Source organism: Callorhinchus milii, unplaced genomic scaffold (genome assembly GCF_018977255.1).
Source record: "Callorhinchus milii isolate IMCB2004 unplaced genomic scaffold, IMCB_Cmil_1.0 Scaffold13, whole genome shotgun sequence".
NCBI classification, from domain to species: Eukaryota; Metazoa; Chordata; class Chondrichthyes; order Chimaeriformes; family Callorhinchidae; genus Callorhinchus; species Callorhinchus milii.
In genome coordinates this window covers 14,096,981-14,117,171 of record NW_024704754.1, presented here as the reverse complement: position 1 = coordinate 14,117,171, position 20,191 = coordinate 14,096,981, and the positions used below count along the sequence as shown (strand labels likewise).

At 43.0% G+C, this 20,191-nt stretch overlaps 1 protein-coding gene across 1 annotated transcript; it reads left to right on the top strand.

Moving 5' to 3' along the window:
• The first annotated feature begins 3,197 nt into the window (after nt 1-3,197).
• lman2 (lectin, mannose-binding 2) lies at nt 3,198-16,096 on the top strand. The gene is made up of 8 exons (XM_007891428.2): nt 3,198-3,354; nt 7,113-7,231; nt 7,917-8,034; nt 8,501-8,580; nt 9,402-9,563; nt 12,270-12,384; nt 13,281-13,400; nt 14,376-16,096. Exons 1-8 carry the CDS (start codon nt 3,222-3,224, stop codon nt 14,534-14,536), a joined length of 1,008 nt encoding a protein of 335 aa, XP_007889619.1. The 5' UTR covers nt 3,198-3,221; the 3' UTR covers nt 14,537-16,096.
• Nucleotides 16,097-20,191: the final 4,095 nt, after the last annotated feature.

Genomic DNA, 20,191 nt, shown 5'->3' with positions numbered 1-20,191 from the left:
TAGTTTTAACTAGTCAAACTGCAGCAGTACCACAACACACTTTCGGTTCCCCAGTCCAATACTCTCCAGAATTAGGAACGCATGATGCATCCTTGAAGAAAGCGTGTTTATTTCCAGCCACAGGTAAATTTCCATATATATTGCATGCATGCAACAACAACTTGAATTTACATAGCACCCTTCATACTGGATAGTGTTTCGGAGTGCTTAATGGAAGCATGGAACTCTCAATCTTAGATACTTTTAAACACAGTAATGAATATCCTCATGTTTCCACCATGCTGACTAAACACATTAAAACCTTAGGCTAGCTCAGTTGAACTCTCGCCTCTGAGTCAGAAGGTTGTGGTTCAAGCATCAAGTTGGAACTTAAACTCAAATCTAAGCTGACACTCCAGTGATGCTCTGAAGGTGTGCTGCATTGTTGGGAGATGCCGTACTTCGGATGAGACATTAAACTGAGGCCTTGTCTGCATATTCAGATAGATGTTAAAGATTCCATGGCACTATTTGCAAAGAGAAGGGAGTGTCTTCTGGTGACCTGGCCAATAAATCCCCAAATGAAATTGGTTCTTTGCTCCGTGGCTGTTTGTCATATATTTCTGTGTGCAAACTGTCTGCCATGTTTCACCCACAAAATACACAATCCACTTTACAGTGTACCCTGCGAAGCGCTTTGAGATGTCCTCCTCATGTGAGACACTATATCAAATGTAAGGATTAGTCTATTAATATTTATGGGCATGTTTCAAGTGTTAATTTCTTCGAATTCTGCCTAGTGAAAATCACCACTTGTCAATCATTTGTTCTGCCAGCATCACACTGTAGAAATAGGCTTTGTGATGGAATCCTATGAAGCTCATACAACTAGTCCAATAAAATAATCTATTGAGATACAGTAATTCTCTTTCTCATGTGAGCAATCACTAACCTTCTCCCAGGCCTGTCTTGTCACAAGTTGATATTTTAATGACAAGCTAAAAATATTACATCTTAAAACATAATATTTGAGCCAGCTATCATTGCGAAAGTTTAGGTTTCTTTATCAACAATTTATTAATGATCCTTAACCTTTTATATTTGTGAAAGACTGGACTTTGCAGAATTGATGTCATCAGTCACATTGGCTGCTTGCTCCTCTTTGTAGCTCTTTATAATCCTTATAAGAGTAACCAGTGGTGAATGCACACAGACTGAAAACTGTAATAGGATGTTGTGATATCAACATGACAGAATAATACTGTTAAGTGATACAGAGGGGCAGAATACACAAATTCAGTCCCCATTAAAAAAATCATGCTCCATTGGATATTTCAGGAAATGTTATCTTATTGGGGTGTTTAAAAATAAGAAGATGATTCTTCCATCTGGTCAATAGCATAACAACAACTTGCATTTATATAGGGCCCTCCATGCTGGGGGGCGTCCTAGATCGCTTAACAATGGTGGAGCCCGATGCTGAGCCAGGGGTAGGGGGAAGATGACCGTAGGCACGGTCGAAGAGGAAGGTCTTCAGGTGCGACCTGAAAATGGGGAGAGGGGGGGCAAGGCAAAGGGATTGTGGGAGGGATATATGGTTCCAAAGCAACAGGTTAAAATTAGAGCTAGAATTATGAGAAGTGAGATCGTAAAATAGTTCTTTCAATAGAATTGGTTCTTCCAATAGTGGATTGTGAGAACGTGGAATTACACTACCCCAAATAGCTATAATCAATGGTTACTAGTCAAGAAGATAATGGAGGTTTCTGCTGTCTGATATGTGCAAGTTGGCTACTGCGTTTGGGTGGAAAGGCAGAGAGGTGGGAGGGCGACCAAAAGCACGATCAAAGAGGAGGGACTTGAGTCCGGCCTTGAAGGAGGTAAGGGAAGAAGTGACGCAAAGGGACCATGGGATGGAGTTCCAATGAAGTAAAGTGTGTATTTTGTAGGTGAACAAGTATTGCTTGGGTTCCCTCATGATTCATTTGGGAAACCGAGTGAAACTGAGCCATTCACTCCAATGAGTACCAGGGGAAATCCCTGACCTGTACTATATTAGTTGATCCCAGCTAAGGCAGTGGCCGGTACTACAAATAACCTGTGTCTCTGGGATAAGGAAAGAAAAAATTAGCTACGGTTCTTGCTCACTATTTTATGACCCTGCTATAACTACTATGTTGATATAGCACCAGGCTTTGTGTAACCACCCTCACCGCCACCCTGTACATATCGTTGGTCACCCTGTACAAACTGTTAAGGGGTCCATATATATTTGAAAGTTTCCTTTTTTCTGGAATGGAGTAGTCACTTTCTATCCAGAGGAACGCTCATTGTTAACCAAATCCCAGAAAGTATTGGATCCAGATTGGCAAGAGTCAAGGCTTGGGGCGAGACAGAGTGTGCGCGTGTTTGAGGATAGGGCTGGAGTTTAAGTATCTAAGACCATATAGCGTTCTGTCGCAATCGGTCATTCACTTCACTTCACAACTATTAGTGGGACATTTGCTGTGTGCAAAAATGGCTACTAATACTAGTAATAATCCGTGCATTTAGTACAGCGCCGGATCACGCCTTCGAGACGTCTCAAAGCGCTCCGCGGAATACACCGCAGAAGTGAATCGACTGTGTGCGCTGTGGGCGGAACACGGCAGCCACGTACACTAAACCTGCGTACAAACGCCCCGGTCACTACACGGAGCGGTCACCGGACTGAGTTGGACGAAGAGGGCCCCTGGGCCCTGGGCCCTGGTCTCATCCTCTGAAATGATCTGAGATGTTTTGGCGGTTGTGAAAATAATAATAATAATAATAATAATAATCCTGGCCTTTGATACAGCGCCTTATCTACGTCTTCTATAATCGTATTAAATTATATCGACCTGCATCGAACCCACGGATCACCACCATCATGATGATGATGATGATGATGAAGATGGCGGCGTTCAGGCCGCAGCCCCAACGCTTCCCGTCCCGTCGCCTTGGCCACTCGGTGACGTCACTGGACGTCCCGTGACCAGTTTCCATGAGCTGCTCTCCGGTGATTGGCTGGAACCAGTCCGCCCCGCTGCTCGGGTCCGACTGCAACACGTGCCCCTGGATAATCGTTCCCGGGCCACTCGCGATTACATCGGGCAGCAGGTGTCCGTCGCTCTCTCTCTTCCCCGTCCACCGCCGCCCCCCTCCTCGCCGCCCCCCCCTCGGCCTGAGGTTCCGGTGCGGGGCCGGAAGCGCCGGGAGAGAAGATGGCGGCAGCGCGCGGCTCGCTCCTTCTGCTGCTGCTCCACAACAGCCTGGTCCAGCTCGCCTCCGGCGACATCACCGACGGCAACAGCGAGCACCTGAAGCGGGAGCACAGTCTCATCAAACCCTATCAGGGTGAGTGCGCGAGCGGGGAGCTGAGGGTGCAGCCAAACACAGGGCCGGAGCCAGTGCGGGGGCTCAGGGCTGGGACAGGGTCTGGGTTTATAATAATAATAATAATAATAGTAATGATAATAATAATAATAATCCTTGCATTTGATATAGCACTTTTCACGTCGGGAGGACGTCCCAAAGCGCTTCACAGAACACACTGTAAAGTGAATTGACTGTATATTTGTGGGCGAACGCGGCAGCCAATTGCGCACAGCAATGTCCCACAAACAGTCGTAGATTGAAAATGACCAATTTATTATTGTTTTTGGTTTTGGAGGGATTATTATTAGGCTCTGTGTGGAGTAAGGAAACTTGCCCAAGGTTTCGCCCTCTGCCTGGAATTGAACTCAGGTCTCTCACTTGCAAAGCGAGTGCTCTAACCACTGAGCTACAGGACTCCACGATAATAGTAATGATAATAGTAATGATAATCCTTGCAGTCGACACAGCGTCTTGTCACGTCGCAGAGGCGTTTCAAAGCGCTTCACAGGCGACACTGCAAAGGGAATTGACTCTTCGCTCATTAAATGGAGTCGGATCCCCCCCTCCCACCCCCCTCCCCCCACCGCCGCTCCTTGTCGGGTAGGTTTGGTGGATCACTTTTCCTGGGGGTAATATTCTCCCTCTTAGGAAAAAAAAATTACTAAATCCTGAGAGTGATGATACATGGCTGCGCGCGATCGGCTGCTGAGTCTCACCCACAGAATACGCCGGTGATTCACCTCACCCTACACTGTGTGAAGCGCCGTTGGGACGATCACCCAGAACTCTGCAGCCCGTGTCCTCTCCCGCACCGGGCTCCGCGACCCCATCGCCCCCATCCTCACCCCGACTCCACTCGCTTCCCATCACACAGAGGATACAGTTCAAGATCCTGGTCCTCACCTTCAAAGCCCCTCCACAGTCTTGCCCCCACCCCCCGACCTCTGCAACCTCCTAACCCCCTACTACCCTGTTCGTTCCCTCCGCCCAGCGGGCTCCGGCCTGCTTCATGTCCCCCGCCTTGCTCGCTCCACTATCGGGTGGCGGGCCGTCCACCACTCTGCACCCACCCTCTGGAACTCCATCCCGCAGTCCCTCTGTCTCGCCCCCTCCCTCACCACCTTCAAGACCCACCTCAAGATCCTCCTCTTCGACTGTGCTTTCAATCTCCCTGCTTCCCCAACTGCCCTCCACCCTCCCACACCCCAACCCTCAGCTCGGGTCTGTAACTCTGTCTGTCCAGCACATTGGGACGCCCTCCCGATGTGAAAGGCGCTTTACAAATGTAATTTTGTTGTTGTTATCTCGAAGATGTGATAAGACACTATATCAAATGATAATAGTACTTGCATTTGAAATAGCGCCTTATCACATCATCGAGACGTCTCAGAGCTTCACAAGATACACTGTAAAGTAGATTGACTACGTATTTTTGTAGCCAATTTGCACACAGCAGTGTCCTACAAACATGGAGTGAATGAGCAATTCTATTTGGGGGATTTTTAGCCAGGACACCGGGAGATGCTCCTTTTTTTTTGAATAGTGTCATGGGATATTTTAATGTCCACCTGAACAGGCAGACGGGACCGCGGTTTAATGTCTCATCAGAAGGATGACCCCTCTTGACAATGCAACACACCTCCAGCACTGCATTGGAGTGTCAGTTTGGACTATGTGATTCTGTCCCGAATCCATAATCTTCTGAGCCACAGACAAAAATGCTGAGGCAAGCTGATACTTAAGATGGATGGTGGCAGTTATTCACACTGGCAGAGCAGGAGTGTTCTCTAAGGCTGATTAAAAACAGTTTTGAAGAGACCTTTATTTTATAATTAACCATAGCTGTATGTGTCTTGAGAGTGCTTGATTGTGGACAACGGTTATGGTACATTACAAACTGTTCCTTTCTGCTAATGTGTAATTAAATGCCTTCTACTGGATAAAACCCATGCATGATTGAGCACGTAAGATCAAACTGCCATAAAGACTGATATTCAGATACTCCCGATTTTTTGAACAGTCGACAAAAGATAAATCAATAAATGTCTTTATTGCAGCTGAGATGAAATCTTTACTATTGCTGCCCAGTAATCTGAAAAGAGTATCGACTGGTTCGACTGCTGCCTTTATAGTGATTAATGGAGTGCAAAGCTGGATTTATAGTGAGACAAAGAGGCAAGTGTGCTGTCAACTGAGCTAGGCTGACACACAGAAGAAACAGACTTCCTGTTTTTGACAACTCTGTGCTATTTTGAACATGATTGTAGAGTCTCTTTTTAATAGCAACCAAATATTCTGTCAAAATTGGACTTTGAAAGAACAGGGGAGTGCATTGCAGTTCGCACCTGTTGTTAAAGCTGCCCGGTTGCTCCTCATATTGTGCCTTGTGTTCCAAACAGTTTGAGGAGAACAGCTCCTATGGTGTAAACACAGCATAAAATATGTAGTAGTTTAATTTTTCAGAATCCTCTGGTGTTACTGTAATTGCTTACAGTAACATCAGAGCAATTATGAGGAGGATAATAGTATCCACTTTAAACAATATTTAACTTAGACTAGAGTAATAGATATCTTTTGTAGAATTGCAATAGTAGTCTATCAAATAGCTGCTGCAAAATCGATTGAACAAAAAATATCTTGCAATTATGATCATTCATTTAACTAAGTGCCTTATCTTTCTCTTTGACCATGCGTATGGTCACCACCCCTTCGTCAGGCTCCACCACTGTTTAGTGCTCTGAGAAGCTACCCTGTATGAAGGGTGCTAATATAAATGCAAGTTCCCGTTGTGCAATTTGTACTTAAGTTAAAAGCTAGTGTCAGCACCTTGGGACGTCCTCCCGATGTGAAAGCATGTGGTACAATTAATATTTTATAAGTAATGTAGCTTCATGGAATATTTTAACAGAAATGTCCAGAACACTTTTTAATGTATCACAGCTTTATTGAAATGTCGCTAAGCATTGGGAATTCAGTTTACAGTTTTCAAACAATAACTAATGTGTTGTTTATTACATATAACTCCACACGATAGTGCGTATTTAACAAGAATTCTAATGAAGTCACCTAAGATTGAGGTGTTCCAGATGTAGGTTCAGTTAAATGCGTAGAAAAGTTGAAAATAACCTTAATACAATTAGCAGACAGGTTTTCCGAAGTAACCTGGAAGCAATCGTGTATGAGCGTAGATTTGGAGGGAAAGAATAGACTTTTGAGACAGAGGTGTTCATGTTCACTTTTTTCCTTCCTTCAATGGTCTATTCTAATGTATCATTTATATGTAGGTGCAATTGAAGTTCTTAGCTAGAAATTTAAAACCTGTGTATATTGTACATGAATCTGTATCTGATAATTGTCCAGTTCAGACATGATTGCTCATTAACTCAGCCTGATCTTGGAGCCTTGCTATTAAGCCTTGCTAGATATTGTCTATCTAGGTTTATGTTCCAGCCCCCACGGTGAGTCATTGATCAGAAGTGTTTTATATGTGAAAACATTATTTCTATAATTAGTTTGTAGTTTGTAAGTAAATGAAGACTGAGGGGATAGTTATTTGTTAGGTCAGACTATCAAGGAACACAGGGCAAGAGCGGGTAATTGGAGTTGAGGTACAGATCAGCCATGATCTTATAGAATGGTGGAACAGGCTCGAGGGGCTAAATGGCCTACTCCTGTTTCTGTGTTTCTAAATCTAAGTTGTATTCTCAGTTGAGTGTGACTTGCTATTTTTCCTGCAGGAGTGGGATCCAGTTCAATGCCACTATGGGATTTTGGTGGAAGCACAATGTTGACCAGTCAGTATGTTCGACTGACCCCCGATGACCGCAGCAAAAGAGGATCAATTTGGAACCGAATGGTGAGTGAATTACCATGATTAAAAACCTGAGTACCTCATGCTTTCAATGTGTGGTGATGATGACTGTTTGTGGGACATTGCTGTGCGCAATTGGCTGCCGCGTTCGCCCACAAATATACAGTCAATTCACTTTACAGTGTGTTCTATGAAGCGCTTTGGGACGTCCTCCCGACGTGAAAAGCGCTATATCAAATGCAAGGATTATTATTATGATGGTTCCACCAGCAATGAGCACTAGCTATCCTTGTGCAATATTATCCAGGTGTATTAATTTATTCTTCTCAAATTGTAAAATAATGTATTGTCAAGCTGGCCACTTGGTAGAATTTTTTTCATGATACTTTCTTTCCTTTCTTTCCTTTTATAATTCTGCGGAAATGCATAAATTGAGTTGACAAATTGGTTCTGAAATGTTAACTGAAACACTAACTGAATAGTGTTCTTAAATAATTTAATACATATGGATGCCAACAGCAGTTGTCTTACATTGGCTCTCTATTACCTTTGCACAGTTCATGTGTTAAAATTCCCAAACTGGGCTTCCACCCCCCAGCTCAGGTGCCAAGCCAGGACTGTTGAGAGAGAGCCTTGGGATGTCCTCCCAATGTGAAAGGCAGTACATAAATGTAAATTTGTATTGTAATATTTTTCTAGGACTATCTAATCTAAGACTTTCTTATTGCAGCCATGTCACCTGAAGGATTGGGAGCTCCATGTCCAGTTCAAAGTTCATGGATTAGGGAAAAAGAATCTCCATGGTGATGGGTTTGCTGTGTGGTACACAAAGGATCGACTAATCACTGGTAAAATAGTGCTTTCTCCATTATGTGAATATTCACTGTAAAAATAAAATCTTTCCATAATTGGATGACATTTTCACTGATCCAAAGTCAGTAATACGTATTTCCTACTTTTTTCCCCTCCAGTCTTTAACATTACTATGTTTCATTTATTTAATTTAAATTAAAATTACAAGGGATGTTTTTAATAGGTCCTGTGCAATTCTGCTTGAACAAGTCATCCTTATGACAGCTGTTGATGAGAATTGTGTACATTTTGCCAAAAGACCTTTAAAGTCAAACCTTTCAATTCCTCGTGACGAACCCAGTAGCTTAACAAAATGTTTCCCGCAGTTTTGTTTCCTCCTGCAGTACCAGAGTTTAGTAACCAGGGGGAGTTCATGAGCCTGTCTTCAGTGATACCTATCCCAAGGATGGCTATGATGAAGATCATTTATAATGTTTGTACATCTCGTTGTTTTGCTTGCAGGCACTGTGTTCGGAAGCAGAGATAACTTCCACGGGTTAGGATTGTTCATAGACACGTATCCAAATGATGAGAACACTGATGTGAGTGCTGTGTGGCAGCCCACTGTTTTTTTATACTTTATATATTCTAGGTGATCTCCCTCACTTTGTTCAAGGTCCTGTGCTTTTGGGTATAATTATAACAATTCTTGCATTTGATATAGCGCCTTTATCACATCTTCGAGGCATCTCCAAGCGCTTCACAGAATATACTGTAAAGTGAATTGACTGTATATTTTGTGGGCAAAACGCGGCAACCAATTGCGCACAGCAGTGTTCCACAAACAGTCGTAGATTGAGTGACCCAATGATTATTTTTTCAAATTGTTTTGAAGGGATTATTACCCCCAGAAAAGCAATCCGCCAATCAACTAACAACCAGTTTCCTACTTACTGCTAGATAAACAGGCGTGTGGAGTAACAAAACTTGCCCAACATTTCGCCCTGTGGGGAATCAAACCCAGGTCTCTCGCTTGAGAAGCGAGTGTTTTAACCACTGAGCAACAGGATTCCGCATTTCTGAGTTAGCTGATCTTAGCCGATGCTGCTTCAGTTAGTCTTGGGGTCCCTTGGGAAGGAACATACGGACACAGTAAGCCATTCAGCCCATATAGTTTATTCTGACATTTTATTAAATTATGGCAGCTCTTTATCTTACTGATCCTTTTTTCTTGCCTTTTCTCCACATCCCCTAGTTCTATTACTTATTGTATCTCCTTCACCTCAAATCAATTCTCTATTTATTGCCATCTGGTGGAACAGCTGGACTGAAAGAGGGAATTTAATTTTGGTCAGTCTTAATTAAGGACAGAGTAAGATGCTTGATCTTTGAAGTGATTTTAATTACACTCTTCTGAATGCAGCGTGCCTTTCCTTATGTTTCGGCAATGGTTAATAATGGGTCCATGAGTTACGATCATGGCAAGGATGGACGACCATCAGAACTTTCAGGATGCTCCTCAGAACTTCGAAATGTGGACCATGATACCTACTTGGCAATTCGATATTCCCGCGGCAGATTAACAGTAAGTGGGTGGGGAGAGGGACGAGAAATGGTTGTTGTGCTTATGAGCTTGTGCTGCAGCAGGTGTGTTTGAAGGGAACCCATGTTTGCGGGCATTTTAAAACAGCAAGGCATCAGAAGCATGACTAAGAGAAGAAAGTTGCTGGGTCTAAGAAATCTGTAAATCATCAGAATAAATCAGGAAAATAAATAGGATGCTGAGGTGCGAGGTTCATTTAGAAATAGTAAGAACCTGCAGTATGAATTGATTTTTTTAGCACTTCACAAGCAAATAGTGGCAAGTGCAGCAGTTGTTTTTATAGGCAAACACAACAGCTATTTTTGCTAGCAAGGTTCCAAAAACAGCCACGAGGGGAATAACTAATGACTCTGAAGGATTGTTGGCCAGGCACTGCCTAGTAACTGGACAGACAGTTTTTAACTGTCTTAACTTTTTAATGGCCTTGCTCCTCCCTACCTCTGTGACCTAACCCCCACCAATCTGTCCACTCCCTCTGCTCAACGGGCTCCAGCCTGCTTCACATCCCCCACCTTGCCCGGCCCACTATTGACGAGTGGACCTTCAGCCTTTCTGTCCCCACCCTCTGGAACTCCATCCCACAGTCTCGCCACCTCCCTTGCTTCCTTCAAGACCCATCTCAAGACCCTCTTCTTTGACTGTGCTTTGGTCACCACCTTACCCTCCACCCCTCGTGATCCCAACCACCAGCTCGGGTGCGGATCCCTGACTGTCCAGCTCCTTGGGACGTATTCCTGACGTGAAAGGCGCTATACAAATGTAATTTGTTGTTATCTTATTTTGTATTGTTCACGTCTATTTAAAAATTGTGCACTCTTGTTGAGGATGCTTGTCATTGAGTTCAGAATAGGTTGGTTGAGCGGAAGATGGGGCCAGACTTTGAGTATCTCCTGTAACACATGCACAACGTTCACTGAATACTGCTGCATCCTACTCTGAGACTTCCTAGTCTGTGAATTGAAACTTCTTCAAAATCAGCAGTTGTTCTGAAGCCAAGTGTGATGATCAAACAGTTGGAATTAATTGTATGTAATTCTTATTCGTTTAATTTCCTATTCAAGATGGTAGGCAGGCAATCTGTCGCCAGGTGTCTGCCAATTGTTTTCTTGGGCCAGTGGCTGAGATTTCCTCCTTGTTTCTTCCACTGCCACCTGAAGAGCTGGCTGACCTTTTGTGTCTCTCTAATGGGCATGTTTTGAGACTTCACATGTCAGGTGTGGAATCACAGTTGGCTCAGCATGCTGGCCACCTGCACAATGCCGTGCAGTTGAACTTTTTGCCAGCTATGAACTGTTTCACTAATCAGCTGCTAGGGCCAAAGAGCCCTGCACTATGGGAATTCACTTCATAGTTCATTAACTGGGGTATTTGATATCTATTACCAGGGCCATTGTGAATATGGAAATCATGTTCCAAAATCAGGCCATCACACAAAATACAACGCATTAAACTAATCAATAGTACTTCTGTTGGATGTTACCTGTCATTATAGTGTCATATAGTGCATTGTCAGTTTCTTTCACACGCCATTCTCCCCCCGTGTATTCCCACGTACCATGCATGCGTGTGTGGGTGCAGCCCTTTGTCTCTTTCTGTTTCTCTGTCTCTCTCATTCATCTTTGTTCTCTCTTGAATTCGCTCTGCCTCATTTTCTCTCTCTTCCCCTCAGTTCTTCATGTTCTCTCTCTTTTTACCCCCACTCCCGTGTTTTATCTCTCCTCCCCCATCCTCATATTCTCTCTTCTCTCCTCCCGTGTTCTCTCTCCCTCCCTCCTTCATGTTCGCTCTCTTGTGCTTTTTTCTCTCTCTTATATACCTGTTCGCTCTCTTGCCTGTGCACCTGCTCCCCAGTAGGTTATTTACGCAGAGGATGGAAAGGGAAGGAATAACAGCTGAACCTGATCGTGTTCATAAATGCACTTTCCAGCTGGAGTTGAGTGCAAGAGCGGAAACTCGGGATGAATTTCATTTTCTTTTTTTTCCTTCTCCTCCTTGAACCTACGGGTGCATTTATAGCCTATGATGCTGCCAAAGCTGAGCTTAGTTATTTCAGACCAGACCAGCATTCAATCCTGCCACCTTGTGGACTATGTTGGAGTCTTGTTATAAGGTTGCGGTTGGAGTTCATAATATCCAACCTGTTTCACTGCTCCTTGCCTGGCGTTGTGTGCTGAGCTAATGGCCACCTCCTGTGTAAAGCATGTGACATCGCCAGTGACCTGGAAGCTGGCTGTGTGTTTATACTCTTATCCAGTGAATGGCTCCATGCTACAATCATGTTATAACTAAATTTGCACTTAAAAAAAATTCTCACTATATATAATATAGTACAAAATTACATTATTATAGTGCCTTCACGTCGGCCGGATGCCTGTCCCAAGGTGCTGAACAGTCAGGGAATTGGACCCGAGCAGGTGAGGAGGGGTTGGAGTAAGGGAAAGTGGGCAGGGGGTGTAAGAGTGTGGCCGAAGGCACAGTGGAAGAGGAGGGTCTTGAGATGTGCCTTGAAGGAGGCAAGGGAGGCAACAAGGCGAAAGCAATGTGGGATGGAGTTCCAAAGGGTGGAGAGGCTGAAGGCCCGACTGCCGATGGGATGGTTAATGCTGCACCCAACTCTGCTTTTACTCACTTGGGTGTCAAGAGAAGCTATTATGTCCATTGCTTATAGTTTGTTTCTCATTCTCTCAGGTGATGACTGACGTAGAGGATAAGAACGAGTGGAAAGAATGCATTGACATCAGTGGAGTTCGATTGCCGACTGGCTATTATTTTGGTGCTTCCTCAGCCACTGGAGATCTATCAGGTAACAGATCTGCTTACAAACTTTCTGCACTATTTTCCAGTTGAATGGTTGGGTTGTGAAAAGAGCATTATTTATGTTCAGCAAAAAGTTTGTATGGAATTGCATTTATTTTCTCCCAGGGGGTGGTAGGGTGGATGGGATGGGGGAAGGAGGATGAAGTCTACAGAGGGTAAAGTGAAACTCAGTGTTAAGGATAATCAGTAGACTAGCTTAGTTTGCTCTGGTGAGGTGCCCACAATAGTGATTTTGTGTGTAATAATTTCAAATTTATAAAATAATTGAATTTCCCTGAACACTTTCCCACAAGGTGTGTTTTTGGTTTAAATATTCCCACAATAGAATTACCATGAGAATTAGAATTCAGAACAGTTGCTGGATTTGCCTGGAGCAACGCTGTATAGTTTGAGGAGGAGCTGCCTATGCCTGTGCCTAAGAGCAACTCCCTTTAGTTTAACAGGCCAGGACTGTGGGAGAAATTGTAATGTGGAATTGTCCTACACCCAAGAGTGTGCAGTACTACTGGACAGCGTGGTATATTTGCTGGTGTAAATAAGCAGGACACACACAAGCTGTTTATTGCAGCAGTCCAGTGAAGAAGTATGAAAAATAGAGATAGCAAAATTACCCACCATTCAGCTGCAAATTGCCCGATTTGCCAGGTCACTTAATTGAAACGTACAATATATTAATAATAATCTAATTTATATATATATTAAGGATAATCTTACATTTTGTACAGCGCCTTTTACATCTGGAGGATGTCTTAAAGTGCTTCACAGATATATTGTAAAGTGGAGTGATTGTAGTGAAGACGAACGTGCCAGGTGATTTCTGCGCAGCAATATCCCACAAAAAGCCATGGAGTGAATACTCATTTTATTGTTTGTGTTTCTTAGATAACCATGACATAATCTCCATGAAGCTTTACCAACTCACAGTGGAGCACACACCAGAGGATGAAAGTATCGACTGGACAAAAATAGAGCCTAGTGTAAGCCTCTTGAAATCTCCGAAAGGTGAGAAGTGTTTTATGAGTGGGGGTGGGGTGTGAGCGGGAGGAGAATGGGGCTCTAACCTTCAACAACATCAGTGAAGATGTGGTGAAGTATAACAATGAATTGTTTTGGATCAGAGATTCCCAAATGCTGGAGGTCATTGTAGATTGGAACTCTGAAGTCATTGCTCCCTGACTTCAACCCACAGTCACAGATGTTAAGTTCACATGCTCCATCCTCTCTGATACAGGGAAGGAGGTCAGGCTGAGTTAATTGCAAGAATGGCTGAGCTGTAATTGTAGGGAGAGGTTTACCATTCATCTGTTTCTCACTGAAGATCAGAATTAGATCAGTGAAGAAATGGCTCCAGGGAAGATAGCGAGGGGTATGAGGTATAAGAGGGAATTGGATGAGGAAGACTGGCACAGCAAGTGTGATTAGTGAAAGAGTGTGACAATGGCCATAAGTGGAGTTAGTATGCTGGCACTTTTACGTCTTTTAAAGTTTTACCATTTAATATATATTTTTGTGCCTTCAGCTGTACTCCCACCCCCCACTCCTTCCCCACCATCCATGTTGACTCCAACCCCCAGCTCGGGTCCAAATCTTTGAAGGTCGAGTGCCTTGGGACGTTCCTAAAAATTGACATGTTGTGGATATTAGTCTAACTAGTCTATGGTTACTCGACTTAACGCTTTCTCCCTGTGTGCGTGTAGGCATTACATTGGGAATCTTCCAGCACGACTTTCATATCCAAGGCTCTTTGACCACATTTGGATCAGCTTTCCCCTTCCCACCCCCTGACTCACCAGTCACTCCGGTCACCACGAGCAGCACTCTCTGCTCGGCACATGTGCAGCAAACAGAAAGTGACATAAGCAGTTACCTGGAAGTCGGCCATTTTTTCTTTTAGCTTGGGAAACTCGCTCAGTCACTTCAGACTCTTATGCCATTGCACATCTAATTTCTGGGTGTGTTGTCTTCCTTGTCTTCCAGATAACATAGATGATCCCACAGGGAATTTCCGGAGTGGGCCACTTACTGGCTGGAAGGTTTTCCTGCTGCTGCTCTGTGCCCTCCTAGGAATCATCGTGTGTGCTGTGGTGGGCGCTGTGGTTTTCCAGAAACGCCAGGAACGAAACAAAAGATTTTATTGAACAAAAATTTGGCCGCAGCTACCATTTTAAAAAAAAAAGTGAATTTTTTTTCTACACGATGGTTTATATGAAAAGTTTATATCTAGAAAGGTGTAGAAATTACAAATATTTTCATACGTTTCTATAGACGAGAAAGGGCTTGTGGTAGCAAATGCTCAGCACGAAGGGGACAAAGGGGCAGCCACAATCCCTGACACTCTGTAGAGAAGCGCCTTGTTTTCTTTTTTTATTAATGTGTTTGTTGGAAACAAATCTGATTTTTATTTTTGGGGGGAAATTGTTTCACCTAAAGATGTTTGCTTTTAAATAGAACCTTTGCCAATGGAGTCCAGCCCTTTTCAGTTCGTGAATGTACGGCGACCAAGCCAGATAGATGTACAATGTGCTATCGGACTAGCTAGCGTCATACCTTACGATGCGTCCTGCTTGATGCGTGAAGTCTTTTGCGGTTATACGTGCTAACTGCATCAGTCTGTCACTTCAAAATTAAACTCAGATTTTGTGGGAATGGAGGGGGCGGAAAAGGAGTTTAAAAATAAAATTGTGTTAGACCACTTTCTGTACTTTCTACAAATCAATTCTTGCTGGTGTCTTTTGAACTGAATTGGATCTACCTGCTCTTGGCTGTGCCTGTATTTGCCAAGGAGATCAATGCTTTAGACTACCTTCATGTAAACAAGCTGAAGCTTGCATACAGGCTTATGAAATTAAAATGTAGCTCCTTCATACGTACTCAAATGATCGATGCTAGATCGAGGTCCGGTCTGCTTATTCAAGGTGAACACTGAAGATCTTGTGACATTATTTTAAAAGGGAGTTACTTCCAGTATCTTGGCCAGGGATCCTCTTGATGGGTTCTCTCATTGTGGGACTTTTATGTGCACAAATTATCGGGCCAGCAATTGGTGTTTTGTTGTGATCACTCACTATTTCGGAATTTTTTTTTTCCTTTTGCTGTCCATTCTCCTAAAATGCTCTGGTTGGAGATTTATGGCAGTCCCCAATCTGCAAGTGAGCTCGTGATTATAATTCAGTTGCTCTCTAACTAAAAATGGCCCACATCAACTTGCAATTCATTGTCTCACATGGCCTGGTCATGACCTGTTGGAAATAATGTGAATTCAAACTCCTTATGAAGTTACGCTCATTCCGTCCGAAAGAAACCGCTTTCTTCTGCTGACTCTTAAGTCAGTTGAATGAATCTGAATCCATCTGTTAACTGTTATCAGAGTTCAAACATCACTGACTGCCAGTTTATGATGAATTAATATTTGTTCTTGTTTTGCACTACTCGTATGGCAAAGGGTCCTTGTGCTATGCTTGAGATAACTGCTGGTTCTTCCTGTGATTGATTGCTCTAACTAGTTCAATTGGATTGTGGGCAGAAGGTTCTAATTATTGAGATTCAACAAAGTTACTGTCCTGTTTAAATGAGGGGTTTCAAAACACAAGTTGTATTCGTGTGACATCTTTACAATAATGTAAACTGGAATAAACTTTGTGTTCTGGGTACTGGTGTAATTAAAACCTGGTTAATTTATAACCACTTTCTGCTGTAAACTTGTTTTTCTTCTTGCCCCTCAGATTGCCTACCAATGTTAGAACTGTTCCCTTATGCATCACTCTGCTGATTAGCTTGTGTGTTCACATGGTTTGTGTTCAGGGTACATTTCCTGATGTACCTCATTAGATTTTTAAGTCCAAAAGGATATGATCATTCGAAGAATTCTGAAAGTATCAGATATGATTTTTGCTCTCTCTTGTTTTCCAACGTTTTGCCTTGTTTTACACTGCACTGGGTCTGGCTACTAGAGACCACCTTGAGAAGATTTTGGCAGTGTTAAAATGCATGAATATAAACTAATTTCGTCTTCACTTTAAAAAAACGGTTTTCGGATTCTTGTCTACTGCTCACTGCTCCATTAGCAGCTGAGCTTTCAGCCAATATACCCTCACTCTCTCATCACTCTCCTAAAATTCTGTTGCCCTTTTGTCGTCTTTCACTGCTTCAAAATCTTTTTTAAAAAACACTCCTTAGTTTTGCCTTTGGTGAACACCCTCAGACTCCACCCTCTCCTGTTTGCTTGGTTTCCCATTGTCTTTAAATTCAAGCGGCCCATCCTTCAGGTAAGTTCCTGCTAGTAGTTTTTTTCTGGCAGCCCATGCAATCGACTATTCCTGAATTTGAAATGCCGGTTATTTTCCTAACTCTCAAACCCTTGAAAAAAGACCAGTGCAATTCAGCAGGAAATCTAAATCTGACTAGTCATCCCTTTACTCTTTAGAAGCGATGCCGGATCACATTTACTTGGATAAACTGGGCACAGATCCTATTATTAGTCTGGAAAGTATCCAACCTGCTGTGTGTAGCAATGTTTTTCCAGTGTTGAGATAAACTAAAGCCCATTGCTCTTCCTATAAGCAACTGGTGTAACATTGCTGCATTATGTGCCGTACGTGATGACTACCCAGAGCGTTTTGCAAATGTTCTAAACTTAAGGATCCCATTTCTAAAGCTGGAGCATGAGCAGGGTTTTTTGGTGGAATATTTTCCAGCTCTGATCCAAATTAAAAGGATTATGTTACCAGAATGACAAATGAATCACTATGAGAGGATTTAATACTTTTATTTGAGGACACTGCTGCCTGGTGTAAGCATGAACACTGGAATATGATGGATCTTTTAAAGTTGTAGAAATTTGGCACATAATGCCTGTATTGTGCTTGCTTCCCTGCTACTCAAGCAGAACCGTAAGGTTGTACTTGTCCTGCTCCCCATTTTTCAGGTTGGGACATGATCTCACAATCAGAAGTGCTGTGTTGTTGGGAGGAAAGGGAAGAGTGGAAGTTGCTTACTGCAACTTGGAGAATCAGTGCACAATTTTGTCTCATTCCCACCTGAATTTGTAAAGTGTTACCAGTTCGGCAAGGCTCGAATGTTTGTAAAAATATCGAAGCCGTAAATCATGGAAGCGATTTATTTTGGGTTAACTAAGTCTATTAAGGTTTAAACACAAAATAAACTCAAAATATCACCTGATTCTAGAGGAGCACTGGGTTTCCTTTGTGTTTTTAAGTAGAACTTTACAGGTGATTGAACTGCTGAAGAGCTTTATTAACACTCATAAGGCGGGCCTGGAATGTGAAATAACTGAAACAACCTGAATTATGTGGGTAGGAGGTGAAGAGAAGGTGTATTGGGGGTGGGGTGGGGTTTGATAGTGAGAATATGTGTAGGAGAGAAGACTCAGCTTTGAGGAGGCTCAGTCTGCTCTTGGACCTGATACTGTACTCAGGACGGCAAGTGTTTGAGCACCAACTCCCACCAGGTCATGAGTTCTGATCTTGTGACTGACTTTGTTTAAGTTGATGGTGGTTATGTTGTACCAGATGGTACTGATAAAGCAGTCAGGAGGTATTTTGCCTTGAAGAAAACTGGTCGGGGCCAAGGGGAAGGGGAGAGTTTGCAATGCCCACATTTTCCCCTCTTGTTTGAATTGCCCACATTTTGCGTTGGAGATTGTGGTGAGAGGCTTAATAATTATTGTTAATCATAATTATCCTTGCATTTTTGAATAGCGGCTTATTACGTCGGAAGGACGTCTCAAAGCACTTCACTGTAAAATGGAGTGACTATTTCTACGCAAACACAGCAGTGCAATTGTCCCACAGTCAGCCATGGAGTTAAAGACCAATTTTATTTGGGGGTTTATTGGCCAAGACATCGAGAGAAATTCCCTTCTCTTTTCAAATAGCACCATGGGATCTTTAATGTCCACCCGAACAAACAGATGTGGCCAACAAAGTTGGTTGAGGCTGTGTATAATAATAATCCTTGCAATTTGATATAGTGCTTTTCACGTCTTCTAGACGTCTTAAAGCGCTTCACAGAATACACTGTAAACTGTAAAGTGAATTTGTGGGTGAAACGTGGCAGCCAATTGCGCACAGCAGTGCCCCACAAACAGTCATGGATTGAGTGACTAAATTATTATTCTTTTTCTTGAGGGATTATTATCGGGCGTGTGGAGTAAGGAAACTTGTCCAAGGTTTCACCTGCCCAGGTCTCTCGCTTGCAAGGCGAGTGCTCTAACCACTGAGCTACAGGACTCCATGGATAGAGAAGAAATTGTAATATTGGTAGAAATTTTACTTATGTTTATTTTACATACTCAATTTACATTTACTTAATTTTTCTGCATTGTATACTTGCGTGTTGTACTTTGAATTAGTAGTTTACTTACTCAGAAAATAAGGGGTTAGAGGAAACGCACATTTATGAATTACATCAGACTTAATAACGGAGCACGGTTGACAGTTCTGCTGGCTGAGTCCTGATTTTATGAGTGACTAAATCTATGACCTAAATCATCAAGTGCTCTCAGCTGAAGACTGATGGATGCTATAAAATAAGAAGTGCATTTTGGAAGATTACGTGGCGTGGGAACCATTTCTTACTGTAGATTTGCGATGATGTGTTTAGGTTTTCAACTCTGGTTACAGTAGAAATATTCCACACGCCGTTAGACAATTAAGTATTAAAGTAGTGCAGTGTGTCCAGATGCTGACATTTTACCTCTGACCTGGGCTTTAATACATTTCCAGGCAGCAACTTTGTGTGGTAAGTAACGAAAACAAATTGAATAAATTCTCCCACAAACAGCTATCTAGTGAATGAGCAATTTTATTTGGGGATTGTTGGCCAGGACACTGGGAGAAACTCCCTTCTCTCTTCAAATAGTACTGGTGGATTTTTAATGTCCAATTTGAACAAGCAGACAGGGTATCAGTTTAATTTCTCATCCGAAGGACGGCCCCTCCAACAATGCAGCAATCCCCAGCAATGGATTGGAATATCATCTCAAACGACGTGCTGTTCAAGTCCTGACATGGGGGCTTGAACCCACAATCTTCTGACTCAGAGGCGAGAGTGGTACCAACTGACATTTTTTTTGTGTGTGTGGTGAACAGGGTTTTTCCCACTGTGCAGAATTAAACCAAATCCTGTTCCAAATGTTGGAACTTGAACTGGTTCCCAGGCAACCTTTCATTCCAAACCAAAAGCGGGGCCCCTAACCACCAAGAGACAGCACCGGCCTGATTCATTGCACCAGAACATCATGAGCGAGTGAATTGGCCTGATGGCCTCGCTGACCAGGCAAGCCTGGGCCAAGCCTGGTGTTCAAGAGCTCAAGGTAGTTCTGTATTATGTGTATTTTTAATCAAGGCAGACATTTTATCTCTGTTAAACTGAGCGCAAAGTCTTGACATTAGGCTTGAACCCAACAATATTCTCGTTCAGAGGCAAAAGTGCTACCAACTGCCCCCTTGGCAAGTTCTAATTCATCCATGTGCATGTGCCCCCTATTCCTACCACTTGTATCCAGTACCTTCAAGACGCTATCCTGCACTATTTTGAGTGAAGGCCGCTATATAAATGCAAGTTGTTGTTGTACGTTTATCTGTATTGAACTTCATTTGGCATTCATTTTCCGATTCATTTAAAACAATAATAAATTGGTCATTTTCAATCTACGACCGTGTGTGGGACATTGCTGTGCGCAATTGGCTGCCGCGTTCGCCCAACAAATATACAGTCAATTCACTTTACAGTGTGTTCTGTGAAGCGCTTTGGGACGTCCTCCCAACGTGAAA

Coding starts and splice junctions, on each gene's coding strand:
- lman2 (XM_007891428.2), top strand. CDS start 3,222: ATGGCGGCAGCGCGCGGCTCGCTCCTTCTGCTGCTGCTCCACAACAGC. Junction 12,385..13,280: donor AGCCACTGGAGATCTATCAG/GTAACAGATCTG, acceptor TGTGTTTCTTAG/ATAACCATGACATAATCTCC. Junction 13,401..14,375: donor CCTCTTGAAATCTCCGAAAG/GTGAGAAGTGTT, acceptor CTTGTCTTCCAG/ATAACATAGATGATCCCACA.